Source organism: Oncorhynchus nerka, linkage group LG2, assembly GCF_034236695.1.
Source record: "Oncorhynchus nerka isolate Pitt River linkage group LG2, Oner_Uvic_2.0, whole genome shotgun sequence".
Classification (NCBI taxonomy): Eukaryota; Metazoa; Chordata; class Actinopteri; order Salmoniformes; family Salmonidae; genus Oncorhynchus; species Oncorhynchus nerka.
In genome coordinates, this window is record NC_088397.1 from 15,324,482 (window position 1) to 15,342,897 (window position 18,416).

Sequence of the window (18,416 nt, forward strand, 5' to 3'; positions counted from 1 at the left end):
TTAAATGCTGAGCTGTAGTCAATGAACAGCATTCTTACATAGGTATTCCTCTTGTCCAGATGGGATAGGGCAGTGTGCAGTGTGATGACGATTGCGTCGTCTGTGGATCTATTGGGGCGGTAAGCAAATTGGAGTGGGTCTAGGGTATCAGGTAGGTTGGAGGTGATATGATTCTTCACTAGTCTCTCAAAGCACTTCATGATGACAGAAGTGAGTGGTAGTCATTTAGTTCAGTTACCTTAGCTTTCTTGGGAACAGGAACAATGGTGGCCATCTTGAAGCATGTAGGCACAGCAGACTGGGATAGGGATTGATTGAATATGTCCGTAAACACACCAGCCAGCTGGTCTGCACATGCTCTGAGGACGCGTCTAGGGATGCCATCTGGGCCGGCAGCCTTGCGAGGGTTAACACGTTTAAATGTTTTACTCACATTGGCCACGGTGAAGAAGAACCCGCAGGTTTTGGTAGCGGGCCGTGTCAGTGGCACTGTATTTTCCTCAAAGTGAGCAAAGAAGTTGTTTAATTTGTCTGGGAGCAAGACGTCGATGTCCGAGATAGGGATGGTTTTCTTTTTGTAATCCGTGATTGACTGTAGACCCTGCCACATGCGTCTCTTGTTTGAGCTGTTGAATTGCGACTCTACTTTGTCTCTATACTGATGCTTTACTTGCCTTGCGTAGGGAATAGCTACACTGTTTGTATTCGGTCATGTTTCCAGTCGTCTTGCCATGATTAAAAGCAGTGGTTCGCGCTTTCAGTTTTGCTCGAATGCTGCCATCAATTCACGGTTTCTGGTTGGGGAAGGTTTTAATAGTCACAGCGGGTACAACATCACCGATGCAGTTGCTAATTAACTCGCTCACAGAGTCAGCGTATACGTCAATGTTATTGCCTGAGGTTACCCGGAACATATCCCAGTTCACATGATTGAAGCACTCTTGAAGCTTGTAATCCAATTGGTCAGACCAGCTTTGGATAGACCTGAGCATGGGCGTTTCCGGTTTTATTTTCTGTCTATATGCTGGGAGCAATAAAATTAAGTCATGGTCAGATTTCCGAAGGGAGGGCAGGGGAGTGCTTTGTATGCATTGCGGAAGTTAGAGTAGCAATGGTCCAGAATGCTACCAGCCCATGTCGCGCTTTCGATATGCTGATAGAATTTACGAAGCCTTGTTCTCTGATTAGCTTTGTTAAAATCCCCAGCTTGTAACGGCGTTCTTCGTTTGTCGAAAGAGAGGACCGAAATGCAGCGTGGTCGTTACTCATGATCTTTAATGAAGGATCGCGATACATGAAATAACTGATACAAAATAACAAACGGAACGTGAAACCTAATTACAGCCTATCTGGTGAACACTACACAGAGACAGGAACAATCACCCACGAAATAAACAGTGAACCCAGGCTACCTAAATACGGTTCCCAATCGGAGACAACGAGAATCATCTGACTCTGATTGAGAACCGCCTCAGGCAGCCAAGCCTAACTAGACACACCCCTAATCATTCACAACCCCAATGCCTACAAAAACCCCAATACGACAATACAATAAACCCCTGTCACACCCTGGCCTGAACAAATAATTAAAGACAACACAAAATACTAAGACCAAGGCGTGACAGAACCCCCTCCCTAAGGTGCGGACTCCCGGACGCACCTCAAAACCATAGGGAGGGTCCGGGTGGGCGTCTGTCCATGGTGGCGGCTCCGGCTCGGGACGTGGACCCCACTTCCTTAATGTCCTAGTTCCTCCCCTTCGCGTCCTGGGATAATCCACCCTCGCCGCCGACCATGGCCTAATAGTCCTCACCCAGAACCCCACAGAACTGAGGAGCAGCTCGTGACTGAGGGGCATCTCGGGACTGAGGGGCAGCTCGGGACTGAGGGGCAGCTCGGGACTGAGGGGCAGCCCGGAACTGAGGGGCAGCCCGGAACTGAGGGGCAGCCCGGAACTGAGGGGAAGCCCAGTACTGAGAGGAAGCCCAGTACTGAGAGGAAGCCCAGTAATGAGAGGAAGCCCAGTAATGAGATGAAGCTCAGGCAGGTAGTAGGCTCCGGTAGATCCTGGCTGGCTGGCGGATCTGGAAGATTCTGGTTGACTAGCAGATCTGGAAGAGACTGGTTGACTGGCAGATCTGGAAGAGACTGGTTGACTGGCAGATCTGGAAGAGACTGGTTGACTGGCAGATCTGGAAGAGACTGGTTGACTGGCAGATCTGGAAGAATCTGGTTGACTGGCAGATCTAGAAGATCATGGCTGACTGGCGGATCTAGCTGCTCTATGCAGACTGACAGCTCTGACTGCTCCATGCAGGCTGACAGCACCCTGCAGACTGGCAGCTCCTTGCAGACTGACAGCTCCTTGCAGACTGGCAGCTCTTTACAGACTGGCAGCTCCTTGCAGACTGACAGCTCTGGCTGCTCTATGCAGACTGACAGCTCTGGCTGCTTCATGCAGACTGACAGCTCTGACTGCTCCATGCAGGCTGACAGCACCCTGCAGACTGGCAGCTCCTTGCAGACTGACAGCTCCTTGCAGACTGGCAGCTCCTTGCAGACTGGCAGCTCTTTGCAGACTGACAGCTCTGGCTGCTTCATGCAGACTGACAGCACCTTGCAGACTGACAGCTCTCTGCAGACTGGCAGCTCAGGCTGCTCCGAACAGGCAGGAGGCTCCGGCAGCGCTGTAGAGGAGGGAGGCTCTAGAAGCGCTGAACAGGCGGGAACCTCCGACAGCGCAGGAGAGGAGGAAAGCGCTGGCTGCGCTGAACAGGCGGGAGGCTCCGGCAGCACAGGAGAGGAGACAGGCTCTGGCTGCGCTGAACAGGCGGGAGGCTCCGACAGCGCTGTAGAGGAGGAAGGCTCTGGCTGCGCTAAACAGGCGGGAGACTCCAACAGCGCAGGAGAGGAGACAGGCTCTGGCTGCGCTGAACAGGCGGGAGACTCCGACAGCGTAGGAGGGAAGGAAGGCTCTGGCTGTGTTGAACAGGCGAGGCGCACAGAAGGCCTGGTGCGTGGTGCTGGAACTGGTGCTACAGGATCGAGGACACGCACAGGAAGCCTGGTGCGGGGAGCTGCTACCGGAGGACTGGTGTGTGGAGGTGGCTCTGGATAGACCGGACCGTGCAGGCGCACTGGAGCTCTTGAGCACCGAGCCTGCCCAAGCTTACCTGCCTCGATGCCCACTCTAGCCCGGCCAATACGAAGGGCTGGTATGAACCGCACCGGGCTATGCACCCGCACTGGAAACACCTTGCGCTCCATAGCATAACACGGTGTCTGCCCGGTCTCTCTAGCCCACCGGTAAGCACAGGGAGTTTGCGCAGGTCTCCTACCTGACATAGCCATACTCCCATTAAGCCCCCCCCCCAATAATTTTTTGGGGTTGCTTTTCGGGCTTCCTTGCCAACCATGTTCCCTCGTATTGTCGGCTCCTATCTCCTGCTGCCTCTGCTCTCCTAAGTGCCTCCACCTGTTCCCATGGGAGGCGATCTCTTCCGGCCAGTATCTCCTCCCAAGTGTAACAACCTTTGCCTTACAACACGTCTTCCCATGTCCATTTTCCGAACAATTCATCCTCCTTTTGCTGCTCCTGCTGTCGCTGCCTGTTACCACGCCACTCGGTCCGTGTGTGGTGGGTGATTCTGTAACGGCGTTCTTCATTTGTCGAAAGAGAGGACCGAAATGCAGCATGGTGGTTACTCATGATCTTTAATGAAGGATCGCGATACATGAAATAACTGATACAAGATAACAAACAGCCTATCTGGTGAACACTACACAGAGACAGGAACAATCACCCACGAAATAAACAGTGAACCCAGGCTACCTAAATACGGTTCCCAATCCGAGACAACGAGAATCACCTGACTCTGATTGAGAACCGCCTCAGGCAGCCAAGCCTAACTAGACCCACCCCTAATCATTCACACTCCCAATGCCTACAAAAACCCCAATACGACAATACAATAAACCCCTGTCACACCCTGGCCTGAACAAATAATTAAAGACAACACAAAATACTAAGACCAAGGCGTGACACAGCTACAATAAATGCATCCTCAGGATATATGGTTTCCAGTTTACATAGAGTCCAGTGAAGTTCTTTCAGGGTCGTCGAGGTATTTGCTTGGGAGGGGGGGTAATATTCTAGGAATTCTAGGTCAGGTGAACAAAAGGACTTAAGTTCTCGTATGTTGTTATGATCACACCATGAGTGGTTAATCATAAGGCATATACCCCTGCCCTTCTTCTTGCCAGGTAGTTGTTTGTTTCTGTCGGCGTGATGCATGAAGAACTCGGGTGGCTGTACCGACTCTGACAATATATCCCGAGTGAGCCAAGTTTCAGTGAAAAAGAGAATGTTACAATCTCTGATGTCTCTCTGGAAGGCAACTCGTGCCCCAATTTTGTCCACCTTGTTATCTAGAGATTGGGCATTAGCAAGTAATATGCTCAGAAGCGGTGTATGGTGTGCTCGCCTTCTAAGTCTGACAAGTCTGCTTCGGGAAAGTTGTATTCCTGGTCGTGATGTTGGTAAGTTGACGTCGCTTTTATATCCAATAGTTCTTCCCGGCTGTATGTAATAAGACTTGAGATTTTCAGAGCTAACAATGTAAGAAATAATACATAAAATAATACATGACTGCATAGTTTCCTAAGGACCTGAAGCGAGGCGACCATCTCTGTCGGCGTCATGTTTTTTTTTCCATTTTTTTTTCATTAATTGTCCAAAAACTATGGCTAAATCATTGTGCATGACTTACTCTACGCAGGAAACACATCTTATTGTGTTCTGGTTAAAGACAACTTTGTTAGGACAGGGTAATAGTTCCCGTGAAACCATTCATTATGATGTGTATTGCAACAGACCACCTTCTGCCAGACAAACTATTTCACAAGCATCACATAAACAACTACTGTTAGAATACTGGAAACAATCACCATTTACATGGTGCTATTTTTGCGTGTTGTGGTGTGTGGTATTTTCCACTGTGCAAGAGCTTTCTCATAACTAAAAGGCTCTACTTCAACTGATTGGGTCATGAGTCATACAAGTATTTTGTTCCTGTGATCCTTACTGCAATTTCATTGGCCATTTGCACAGAAGTCACAGATTTAGAACAAAAAGGAAGTTAAGCAGCTGATTACTGTAATCATGACATTTTACTAGAAGATAGTTACACTAATGGATTGACCATTCATGTATCCAATAACTCACTAGGACTACATCATACATGCATTTTAGTAAAGTACAAATAAATGTCAAAGTAGGGGGAAATGAAGAAACACATGTATTTATTAATTACTGACTAGCGGTAGGTAGAAAGGGGTGATAGGATACAGGCATATTCACAACAGTATTTTAGTAATATGTTCACTGTATCATTGTCACGACTTTGAAAAAACAAACAATGCAATTCATATTTTACAAAGACCATATCTACAGTCAAAAGTTATTAGTTAAGTTAATATTTTGTATGAGTTTCAGTATTTGATACTGTTTAAGTTTAATCAATTGGTGTGTGAGAATGCTGCAACTGTTCAGACACCAAACAAAAAGTATCTTACCTCTGGTCTGCATCTTGAGGTGGTCTTAGTTTTTAAAAGCAGCTTCTGTTCTGACATGCCAAAGTCATGATATGTACTGAAATATCAATATTACACAAGCAACATTCTCAGCATACAACATTAAAATGTTAACATTTTGATATCTAGTATTTCCATTCACTCACCCAGGATCATAAGCATCAGAATAACATTCAGAACACTGTAAATGAAGACAGTTCTCCCATGATGACCTGCAGTTGCAGGTCTGATTTAGTCAGTATAAACCTCTGGGGTAAACAAAACAGATTTACTGCACAGCCCATTTTGTACAGTGCATTCGGAAAGTATTCAGACCCCTTGACATTTTTCCACATTTTATTACGTTACAGCCTTATTCTAAAATGTATTAAATTGGGGGGGGGTTGTCTGTTTTTTTTCCATTGACCTTGTTTGGCTTGTTTTTTGCGGACATGCATTGTCAGCTGTGGGACCTTATATAGACAGTTGTGTGCCTTTCCAAATCATGTCCAATCAATGGAATTTACCACAGGTGGACTCCAATCAAGTTGTAGAAATGTCTCAAGGATGATCAATGGAAACAGGATGGACCTGAGTTCAATTTTGAGTCTCATAGCAAAGCTTTCAGCTTACATTACTAGTGGAAAACCTAACTGAAGTAATGAAGTTAAAACTTCAAAAAGTGATGAAAAAACCCCAACATAATGATGTGTAAGGTCATTGTTAACTTGCTTAAAGTTTCCACATGAAGCGCAGTCTGTGCAAAGAGGAAGTGGTGAGTGTCAATTGATCTCTTGCTTAGTGGCCATTTCTCATTATGCAGAAGGTCAAACGTTAAAAAATATATATACAGGGCAGGAAATTCTATTGAAAAAGTGCTTTTCAAAATATCCCTGGTATTAAAGCTAGAATCCTTAGTTGCTACATACATTTTTAAAACTTTTATATACTGAACAAAAATATAAATGTAACAAGTTACAGTTCATTGAAGGAAATCAGTCAATTTAAATACATTAACTAGGCCCTAACCTATGGATTTCACAGCCATGGGTAGGCCTGGGAGGTCTTAGGTCCACCCACAGGGGAGCCAGGCCCAGTCAATCAGAATGAGTTCTTCACACAAAAGGGCTTTATTACAGACAGAAATACTCCTCAGAAATACTGGAAACTGAACTCTGGAGTAAATAGTTGAGGCAATGTGGTCGGGCCTTGGTCCTCTTGGTGTGAGTACCAGCTGTATCACGTCATACTGAAAAACAATGTGGATGAGTGAAAACATCCCTCATAAAGATAAATATGATGTAATATTCATATACTGTAAATATATATCCATATTCCCACTACAGATACTGACCTGTAGACTGTCTGTCCTTTCAGGTGGTTCAGGGGTTGGAGGAGAGTCATGGTTCTTCTGGCAAGCAGCTCTCTTCCACAGCACTGAAATGGCTAAGATGACCCATACAGATGGAATTAGTATAGACTATTGTGATCACACTTCACTGAGTAACATCTTACAGTGTGTATTGGGTCTCCATGCAGTCAAAAGTACAGTAACAGATAGTCCTAACATTGCTTGTAAAGGCAGGAAAGGTTAGCCTGGTATCCAGTCTAAAGAAAAGTTTTAGTAAGATAAAAAATATAATAATATGCCATTTATCAGAACTGAACAGTTCAGTGTTGCATTGTGTCCAAGTTCTACTAGTGTCTCTGTCAAAGCATCAGTTCCAACACAGTCTTAAGACACCTAAGAACAGAAGAATCCATGAGACACTTCATTTATTGTAAAATGAATGTAAAATAAATAACATAAGAATAATAAATAGTCTTACAGAGCAGACAGGCAACAATCCTCAACATCCTCAGAGCTGTGATAAATATTTGAGACTGAACTGGCTTCCTCCTTCTAACAGACATCTGTCTGAACACACAATGCAACAACATGATCAAACCATAGTTTACAAAAAGCTAAAAGAAACACTCTTTAATATAGAGCATTGAGGAAGTGAATATGTTTCCTTTAAAAACACTGTGGTGTCAAAGTAAAATACTTTCTAATTGAAAGGTTGACTGAACTAATAAGCTTTTTACTGTGGAGCACATGTTCGATATCAACAAAACGTATGTCATTTGGTAGTACAATATTAATAACTGATCTGGAAATACTTCAATATCTTAGTAAGTAAAGCTGCATCTTGTTGACAGAAGGGACACATTGACTCAATTCTATTTCCAATTTGATTTAACAGATGGCCCTGGTTTTTAAAAACATTATGCCTTTAAATCAGAACAAATATTATATTAAAAGTGCATTACATTTAGTTCACAAAAGCAAAGCTAAAATGTGTTATAAGGTGAATGCACCAATTTGTAAGTCGCTCTGGATAAGAGCGTCTGCTAAATGACTTAAATGTAAATGTTTGGTATTTTACTAGGATCCCCATTAGGTGTTGCAGTGGTCCTATCAATAAACACTTTGGCTTCATTCAATTTGGAATAACTATTTTACTCACCTCTATGAAGGTGGTTCAAGCAAGATATATATTTGCAGTCACTTATTACATACATTAAAGAAAAAAAATAAGTATTTCAGCAGTTTAACCACTCAGAACTTGTCAACAGTCTCATAAGCAGTACAATGACCAATTTATGTGATGTACATCAAAGGAAATGGAGATCTGGACTGAGGAGGAGAAACAGGAAGAGGATGAGGTTCTGCCCTTTGATGCTCATGCTGCTGCTCTTTGGACCAACTTCAGGAGTTGGTTTCTCTGTAAAATACAGAGGGACATTTTTATAGTGTTATCATACTGTATCATCAACTTCTTAAAACTGTTAATGGAAATTACAATACTGTATAGATAAGAGGCTGTTACACTTGGTTGTAATGCAAACCTTGAACAGAAAGTTCCACTTGATGCAGAATGTTCACTCTTTGTATGAAACATGAATAACTCCCACTATCAGAGTCCTTGAGATCCGTCAGTAGGAGAGAGAAGTTGCCGTTTGCCCATTCCTCTGGGAAAATCCTGGTTCTGTCTCTGAACTGACGGTCTTGGTCTGTCAAGTCTGATTTTCCACTGACAATATTGTAGACATTACGGTCATCCTTGTATCGCCAAAATATGGTGACCTCTTCAGTAGGCATTCCATTGTACCTACATGGTAAAATAACCTTCCCTCTTGTAAAACCTTCAACTCTCTCCTGCGAAGAGTCTACAAAACAGACAAAATTAGCCTCCAATGAATCCATCTGAAACCAATATGGAATTTTGCATATGTAGAATAAGAACAAACAATATAAAGCATGACTGATATTAACACCTTGGAGTGCCAGCAACAGGATCACACAAACCGGCAACCAGCACCTGTGGAGTAGTGATAGAGCATGTTATGGTTGGGAACGAGACTAGCAGGGTTATAAACACAGTGGCCTGGCTGAATATGAAAGAAAAGCTGAGCAACCAATCATAATACTGATGTGAAAGGCCCATATTGGCACTGACATGTGGGTGCATTCAAAAGGGGTAGTCAACCTAAAGGACATGTTGCAACAGATGTGATGTTCCTCCCCATTGAGTATTTTCCTTAGGCCTAGTTCTTAATCTGCCTAAGGAACTGTTACTTTACTGTACTTGAAATGCCTTCAGACTAGACTGTATCCATATGTAAAGGTATGTGTAAATCAACAATGTAGTCTATGTACTAACTAGCCAAAACAAAAGACGCAGTGAAGTGTGTTTTATAGACTAACTTGTGAGTACAGGTAAAGAAACAGTAAGAGGTCTCTGTAGTACAGGTCTATCCACCTTATTTGAGATAACAGGGACTTTCCTCACTACCTAGATAGGTCTACTTGCTACATGTTGAACATTAGGCTACATTTGTTGAGTGGACTAACGTCGTGGGAGGGACAACAACGCATGTGCCTTTGTTGGGTTGGCAAGCGAGCTAATGATTAATCTTTGGTTAGCTATGATCCATCTCTGCCTTAACAGGCCAAGGTCAGGCTTCTCACAGCCATATGAACTAGTAGCTAGCTAGATAATTGGCCACGTTTAGGCTACTTCAGCTAGCTAGCTCCTGGCAATATAATTCGACATAGTTATGTTCTTATAGATAAGATCAGCTGGACAGTTAACATAGTTAGCCAATGCTAACTTACTGTTATTTGCTCAAGTAGCTAATTTACATATCATATTTCAAATAAAAGCAGGACTAATGATTTTGATAAGTTGTTAGCTAGCCTAGATCGAACACATCTGCAAAGCTATTTGTCTTGTAGCCAACGCGTTATAACGTTATCTAGCAACAGCATCTGTTTAACTGGTAGGTGACGTTAGCTAGCTACCTACGTTGTTAGTTCACAACACCAATCGTACAAATACATCTACCTTCTATCCATGTCTTCTTAACCTTATGTATACAACACGATATAGGTGCTAAACTAGCTAGCTAGCAGTTACTAATTGTGATAGCTATTTAATTAGGCTAGTCAGAAACGGAAGTCTTGCACAGCGCAATCGCATAACGTACGTCATTCTATTGAACGTATTCTCTTTGGTTGTCCAGTGTACACGTTTGCAATTCATTATCCACTTATATATATCACCAAACACCAGAGCTGTTTTATGGTTAATTGGCTTTGCCTACACTACACGCCACTTGTAGGCCTATAAATATACCAGACCTTTTTTTTCGCACCAAGAGCGCAAACAGATTGGGCGTGAACACGCGTTCACCAATTTCCCGTTACCACTGGAGTAGGTCATGTTTTTTTCTTCTTCTTCTTCTTCTTCTTTGGAATTTCGTTGGCGGATCGCATCCAACTTTTAGGTGCATACACCGTCACCTACTGTACTGGTGTGTGAGGCCTTTCACGGCCTACCTACATTATATTCTTTGATACAATAATACAACATTGGGGAAAAGTAAATTGCCCTATCACCCATTAGTCCTAAAAATCCACCACCCATTGCACTATTTAACCCTATCTAGCCCTACTCCAGACCAACGGCCTTAGAGGACATTTAACTACCACTCAACACCCCCTGCAGCTGCCACCACAAACTCAATGTTCTTTGACTTTCAATCCATTTCTACAGTACAATTAGTAACCATGGTTATAAATGTTAAAGATCCCACTTTACTGAAGCACATATTCTTCCAATCACTCTGATGATGTCTCTACCTACTCACATGAATCCTCTCAGGATTCTTCCTCTACCACTCTTAAACTTTAACGTCAAATATCTAAAAACATGTTCCAAAATATATACATATTTGCAGATGTTGTACCTTATTCCCTATTCCACATCATCTGAGTTTGTGTTGTGCCTGCCATCGGTTCAGACACAACATGCTCTTGAATACAGGGTGGGTGCTATTTCATTTGGTTGTTAGGTAGCCTAGCGGATAAAGCATTTGGCCTGCAACGGAAAGGGCGCTGGGTTGAATACCTGAACCAACAACTTGAAAAATCTGTAGATGTTTTCTTGAGCAAGGTACTTAACCCTAACTTGCTCCAAGGAGCACTGTTCTACTATGGCTGGACCTGTAAATCAACACATTTCACTTCACCTATCCAGTGTATTGAAATGTACTATCACAAAGATGACCGCCGGTCCATCCACTATTCAATATCAACTTAAATGCTAATGTATATTCTATCTATATTTCTATGATTTCAATAGGTGTCCTATGGAGGCTTGACAGTATCATTTAAAACAACAGATATTCCCATTCAAGTCACCGTTCTTTGATGTGTGGACCTCCAACCATCTTTGTGGTTCCATTTGATTTATATTTTAGTAGATTTATCATCCAAAACATGACACCCACCCTGTATTTAAGAGCCGATGGAAGGCACAACACCAAAACTTTAGATGATGTCAAATGCGGTGTAAGCTACAACATATGTGAATGTGAACATGAAAAGAATCAGAGTTCATTTACATTAAAGGATAAAATATTACATTTTTATTTCAAAAAAGTTTTATTATAGAAGAGTTTGACAACCCTGTTTCTCAGCTTTTAAATGATTTCTATCTCAACCGTTTATCTTTTCCAGTGATGAAGACCAGGTTTCATTCAAATCAAAAGTGGTAATGTCAAAAAAGATTGAATTGAAATGGTTTACCCATAGGCATAGCTGGCAAGTGTCCACTGTAACTAAAATACTTTCCAAGTCCCACCATCATGCGAATGAAACCTTTTGAGTTGGACATTATCGGTCACACACTCTCCACAAGTGTGTCCCAAATGGAACACTATTACCTATAATCAGTGTACCCATAGGGCTCTGCTCAAAAGCAGGACACTAAGGGGAATTGGGTGCCATTTGGGACTCATCCAAACTCTTCTCTAATTTAAACCTATCACTCTCAAGACACTTTAAAAGCTGTATCCTATGGGTTAATAGTTATGCTGAAACAACACTGTGTGTAATTTCAGACAAGCTGGTGCAATGGCTCCTCAAATGGAAAAAGGCCTGAACAGGTTGGCTCTCTGAATGGACACATCCCCAGAGCAGGGAAACAGAGGTATGTATAGACATGATCTGTACATGGCTCTGGTCCATAGCATTCATGCTGCTGAATTTAACAAACAGAATCAGCAAGTGACGCAATGTACTAGACCAGAGCTTATTTGGCCAGTGTTCAAAGACAATGTGCTGCTGGATTAAGAATGTCAATTATCTCTCCTAGATGATTTACCTCTTGACTCCCCTGTGAGTATAATGTGTCCACCTCTTTTCTGCGCTAGGGCTTTTGCCTCTTGCCAGGTTTCTGTTGGTTATTTTATTGGGTTGCCAGGATCAAATGTCGGAACACCTGCAGTGCTTACCACTTTCAGCAGATAGTGCTGTTCAACCAGTTAAAATGTAGCTGCTCACAATGTGTAGGACTGTGTGTGTCATTGAAAACTATGATGACACATAAGGACTAGAAAGTGCAGGTTATATTATACAGATCATATTACCATTATATTATATTGATGTGAACCTTGAGATGTCATAGAGACTTTGCTGAGATGTTTGTGTACACTGCCTCACCTCAAATCCCTGACTACAGTTTGTTTGTTTGCAGCACACCTAACTAGCCTGAGAGGATGTTGTCACAGGGGGTATTAGAAAGCACCGTAGTCCCTGTAGGCAGAGTCATTTCCCTGATATGTAGAACCCATAGCACTAGGCCCTGCAACCTGCCTCAACTAACACTGTCATAACACACACACCTTGCCCTGCCACAACTGGGAAAATGAAGTGTCATCAAGGACAGACACTCTGAAGAGTTTTGTGATTATTGCATCATTGGTCCAGAAGCTATGGCAAAATCATTATACATGATTTACTGGACATGTGTAGGCTATACCTTATCTAAAATATATCTCTATTTTTTTTAAAGACAACTTTATTAAGGCAGGGTAACAAGTCCTGTGAAGGAATTCATTATAAAAGTGTATGGCAACAGACAACCTCTTGCCAGACAAATTCTTTCACAAACATCACTGGAACAAATACTGTTATAAAACCACATCCTGTGACCATTTACATGAGCTGTTTGTGTGGTGGTGTGGTGTGTTACTTTCCACTGTGTAATATCTTTCTGACAACTGCTGCTCTACTTTACCTTCAACTGAGTGGGTCATGAGTCATACCTTTATTTTGTTCCTGTGATCCTTACTGCAATTTCCTTGAACATTTCCACAGAAGTCACAGCTTTATACCAAAAAGGAAGTTAAGCATTTGAACTGTAATCATGACATTTTACTAGAAGATCGTTATACTAATGGACCCAGGCAAGGAGTAGAATGATAGCTAAAGAGACTGGGAGCCAGGCAAGGAGTAGAATGATAGCTAAAGAGACTGGGACCCAGGCAAGGAGTAGAATGATAGCTAAAGAGACTGGGAGCCAGGCAAGGAGTAGAATGATAGCTAAAGAGACTGGTACCCAGGCAAGGAGTAGAATGATAACTAAAGAGACTGGTACCCAGGCAAGGAGTAGAATGATAGCTAAAGAGACTGGGACCCAGGCAAGGAGTAGAATGATAGCTAAAGAGACTGGGACCCAGGCAAGGAGTAGAATGATAGCTAAAGAGACTGGGACCCAGGCAAGGAGTAGAATGATAGCTAAAGAGACTGGTACACAGGCAAGGAGTAAAAGCCTCAGCTCCAACAGTTTTAAGACACCTAAGAACAGAAGAATCCATGAAACACTTAATTTAATATGTTAAATGAACAAGTCAATTTCACATAAAAAGTAATGATCTTACAGAACACACTGGCAACAATATGTAATTTCCTCAGAGCTGTGATCTTTGAGACAGAACTGACTTCCTCCTAAGGCAGACGTCTGAATGAACACACTGTGCAAGTGCTAACCACATGATCTAACCATTGATTATGGATGTGTAATGTGTGTGTCTGATTGACACTGGTGTGACCTGGGGGTGCATGGAGAATGAAGGAATGCAATGCCAGAGCTCTAGTGCTAAATACTTTAAAATACTTATATGAAACAATAAAGAACGACGGTGGGAGTTCAAAAAGTGTGGCACCAACAAATGCTTTAACAGTGGAACAATGCCATTTTCACATGCATGTACTGTAGCTTACATGATTCCTATGATACAGTGTATGTGTCACAGGAGGGATCTGAACCCTGGTCTCCAACGTCTTGACCATTAGACCAAGAGGAGGGCTCTCACATCACCAGAACTTGAGCCAGACTCATGTCTGATACAGATGTATTGCTCAAGGAATGATATTGCACTTCTTCTAAACATCTATGCAGACACAGAGTGCTCCTTTTGCTTTATTTTTCAGGGACATGTCACAGGTTAGAGTGTCAAATCCAATCAAATCAAAGATTATTTGTCATATGCACAGGATACAGCAGGCTGTAAACCATGATTAAAAAACTATCTATAAAGAAAATGTTGAAAAACGTTTTTACCATAGGTATTATTTACATAAGTAGGAAGAGGGATAAAGTGGGATAAGGGGAAGCTCGCATTCTGTCCAGACCTGGGCAGGAAATAGTTGTATTTGTAATTCATTTGAAAATACAAACTTTTCACTTGAGGTTAGAGTTTTTTTAAATGATTTTCTTTGATATTCAAATACAGGTCTCAGAAAACCAAACAATATTTTAATTTATTTTGAATACCTCTCAGAAGAATATTTGAAGTTATTTGAAAGCAAAAAAAATATTCATTTGATGAAGTTAGCTAGTTTCAAGTCCATATCAGATTAAAACAAAATCAGGCCTAATGTTTTTGATAATTAGCTAGCTAGCCTAGATCTAACACAAAGCTAGCTAGCTGCTAGCAACAACGTCTGTTTAACTGGTAGCTAATGGTACGTGGTTAGTTTAACACCAACGGTCGATTGCACAAATAAATCCAAATGTTATCAATTTCTTCTCAGCCTTTCGTATACAACACATTCTAGGTGCTAAATTGTCTAGTAGTTACTAAATGTGATAGAAAGCTATTTGTTGTAACGTTATTTACAGTAGATAGCTAGATACGGAAGTCTTGCACTGCGCAACCGTAGCATTACGCCGTCCCACTACTACTGTATTTGACTGCATTGTACACATTTGCAATTCATAAACTTATGTATCACCAGAGCGGATCCATAAATAATGATTTTGTGGCTTAATTGCCTTTGCCTACACATGACACACCAATGTCAGGTCTAGTAATAAACCGACCAGGCCTGTTCTGCGCTTTAAGAGTGCAAACAGGTTGCGCGTAAACATGCTTTCAACAATTTCCTGTTAACGCTAGAGGCGCCTCTGTTGTTGATAGCTTCTTGCTGCTAGATTGATGTAGCATTTTACTAGAAGCAGTCATCCATTGCTTGCTAGCCAATATGATAACATTTAATTGGTTGCAAATGACAACGTAATGGCGTCTTTACAATGCTTCTTGTTTTCGTTCGTTAGCCATCTTTCCGTCTGATTCAGAACCCTTGACAGTTAAGTAAGTTGGCTTGTTAGTTAACTTAGCTAGCTATGTTGGCTAACCAAAGGCTTTTCATATTACTGGATAACTGGCTAACTGTGTCACATCTTTCTGAACATAACCTGTGCATTGTTGTTAACTTGATTAGGAGGTGTTGGAAAATAGCTAGCTCTGGTCTAGTAACGTTAGTGGACGGATGCACACTAACGGCCTGGACCAGAGCTACAACATAGTTAGCTACAAGCAGGGCAGCGTAAATGGCACCTCCATAATACAGTAATTCTTCATTTCAGATGGCAGTCCCCTTCAAAATCCCCAAGAGAAAACAGCCATCAGAAGCTGACAACATGCACATGCAGTCCCCTCTCTCACGTCTCCGGGATACCTCCAGCCCATTCGAGGTATCCCATATAATTATCATTTGAAGTGGACATAGCCCCAATGAACTGCATTTTCACACGGTGACTCGTTATTTGTGAATAAATGTTGTGCTTATATTTTCTCATGGTGATAAGTGAGATCGGCATAGCTATAAGGTATACACTGGGTGTACAAAACATTAGGAACACTTGCTCTTTCCATGACAGACTGACCGTGTGAATCCAGTTGAAAGCTATAATCCCTTATTGATGTCACTTGTTAAATCCACTTCAGTGTAGATGAAAGCGATGAGACGGGTTAAAGAAGGATTTTTAAGCCTTGAGACAATTATGACATGGCTTGTGTGTGTGCCATTCGGAGGGTGAATGGGCAAGACAGAAGATTTAAGTGCCTTTGAATGGGGTATTGTGGTAGATGCCAGGCGCACTGGTTTGAGTGTCGAACTGCACCGCTGCTGGGTTTTTCAGTCTCAACAGTTTCCCGTGTGTATCAAGAATGGTGCAACAGTTTCCCGTGTGTATCAAGAATGGTGCAACAGTTTCCCGTGTGTATCAAGAATGGTGCAACAGTTTCCCGTGTGTATCAAGAATGGTGCAACAGTTTCCCGTGTGTATCAAGAATGGTGCAACAGTTTCCCGTGTGTATCAAGAATGGTGCAACCGTTTCCCGTGTGTATCAAGAATGGTGCAACAGTTTCCCGTGTGTATCAAGAATGGTGCAACAGTTTCCCGTGTGTATCAAGAATGGTGCAACAGTTTCCCGTGTGTATCAAGAATGGTGCAACCGTTTCCCGTGTGTATCAAGAATGGTGCAACAGTTTCCCGTGTGTATCAAGAATGGTGCAACAGTTTCCCGTGTGTATCAAGAATGGTGCAACAGTTTCCCGTGTGTATCAAGAATGGTGCAACAGTTTCCCGTGTCTATCAAGAATGGTGCAACCGTTTCCCGTGTGTATCAAGAATGGTGCAACAGTTTCCCGTGTGTATCAAGAATGGTGCAACAGTTTCCCGTGTGTATCAAGAATGGTGCAACAGTTTCCCGTGTGTATCAAGAATGGTGCAACAGTTTCCCGTGTGTATCAAGAATGGTGCAACAGTTTCCGTGTGTATCAAGAATGGTGCAACAGTTTCCCGTGTGTATCAAGAATGGTGCAACAGTTTCCCGTGTGTATCAAGAATGGTGCAACCGTTTCCCGTGTGTATCAAGAATGGTGCAACAGTTTCCCGTGTGTATCAAGAATGGTGCAACAGTTTCCCGTGTGTATCAAGAATGGTGCAACAGTTTCCCGTGTGTATCAAGAATGGTGCAACAGTTTCCCGTGTGTATCAAGAATGGTGCAACCGTTTCCCGTGTGTATCAAGAATGGTGCAACAGTTTCCCGTGTGTATCAAGAATGGTGCAACAGTTTCCGTGTGTATCAAGAATGGTGCAACAGTTTCCCGTGTGTATCAAGAATGGTGCAACAGTTTCCCGTGTGTATCAAGAATGGTGCAACAGTTTCCCGTGTGTATCAAGAATGGTGCAACAGTTTCCCATGTGTATCAAGAATGGTGCAACAGTTTCCCGTGTGTATCAAGAATGGTGCAACAGTTTCCCGTGTGTATCAAGAATGGTCCACCACCCAAAGGACATCCAGCCAACTTGACCCAGCTGTGGAAAGTATTGGAGTCAACATGGGCCAGCATTAGAGGTCGACCGATTTATGATTTTTCAATGCCGATACAGATTATTGGAGGACCAAAAAAGCAGATACCGATGAATCGGTCGATTGTTATTTGATTTTTTATTTGTAATAATGACTATTACAACAATACTGAATGAAGACTTATTTTAACTTAATATAATACATCAATTTAATCAATTTAGCCTCAAATAAATAAAGAAACATGTTCAATTTGGTTTAAATAATGCAAAAATGGCCTCCCGGGTGGCACAGTGGTTAAGGGCGCTGTACTGGGTTCGCACCCAGGCTATGTCGTAACCGGCCACGACCGGGAGGTCCGTGGGGCAACGCACAATTGGCCTAGCGTCATCCGGGTTAGGGAGGGTTTGGCCGGTAGGGATATCCTTGTCTCATCGCGCTCATCGTGGTGGGCCGGGCGCAGTGCACGCTAACCAAGGTTGCCAGGTGCGCGGTGTTTCCTCCAACACATTGGTGCGGCTGGTTTCTGGGTTGGATGCGCGCTGTGTTAAGAAGCAGTGCGGCTTGGTTGGGTTGTGTATCGGAGGACTCATGATTTTCAACCTACGACTCTCCCGAGCCCGTACGGGAGTTGTAGCGATGAGACAAGATAGTAGCTACTAACAATTGGATACCATGAAATTGGGGAGAAAAAAAGGGGTAACATTTTTTAAAAATAATAATGCAAAAACAAAGTGTTGGAGAAGAAAGTAAAAGTGCAATATGTGCAATGTAAGAAAACTAAAGTTTAAGTTCCTTGCTCAGAACATGAGAACATATGAAAACTGGTGGTTCCTTTTAACATGAGTCTTCA

General features: G+C 42.6%; 1 protein-coding gene and 2 long non-coding RNA genes across 4 annotated transcripts in view; 1 reads left to right on the plus strand and 2 right to left on the minus strand.

Annotated features, from left to right (window-relative positions):
* Nucleotides 1-5,284: 5,284 nt before the first annotated feature.
* LOC115132033 (uncharacterized) lies at nucleotides 5,285-8,217 on the minus strand. Its single transcript, XR_003864031.2, has 2 exons — nucleotides 6,926-8,217; nucleotides 5,285-6,820 (listed from the first exon to the last, which is right to left on the minus strand). It is a non-coding gene; the product is annotated as an uncharacterized LOC115132033 (long non-coding RNA).
* A 522-nt stretch (nucleotides 8,218-8,739) lies between these two features.
* LOC115132030 (uncharacterized) lies at nucleotides 8,740-10,252 on the minus strand. The gene is made up of 3 exons (XR_003864030.2): nucleotides 10,105-10,252; nucleotides 8,893-8,936; nucleotides 8,740-8,784 (listed from the first exon to the last, which is right to left on the minus strand). It is a non-coding gene; the product is annotated as an uncharacterized LOC115132030 (long non-coding RNA).
* Nucleotides 10,253-15,351: 5,099 nt separating this feature from the next.
* LOC115132015 (sentrin-specific protease 7-like) overlaps nucleotides 15,352-18,416 on the plus strand; it is a 31,311-nt gene continuing 28,246 nt past the window's right edge. For both annotated transcript variants that reach the window (XM_029664186.2, XM_029664196.2), the window contains exons 1-2: nucleotides 15,352-15,558; nucleotides 15,834-15,941. In XM_029664186.2, coding sequence (XP_029520046.1) covers nucleotides 15,834-15,941 — 108 coding nt within the window. In that variant the 5' untranslated portion in view covers nucleotides 15,352-15,558. The remainder of the gene's footprint in view (nucleotides 15,559-15,833; nucleotides 15,942-18,416) is intronic.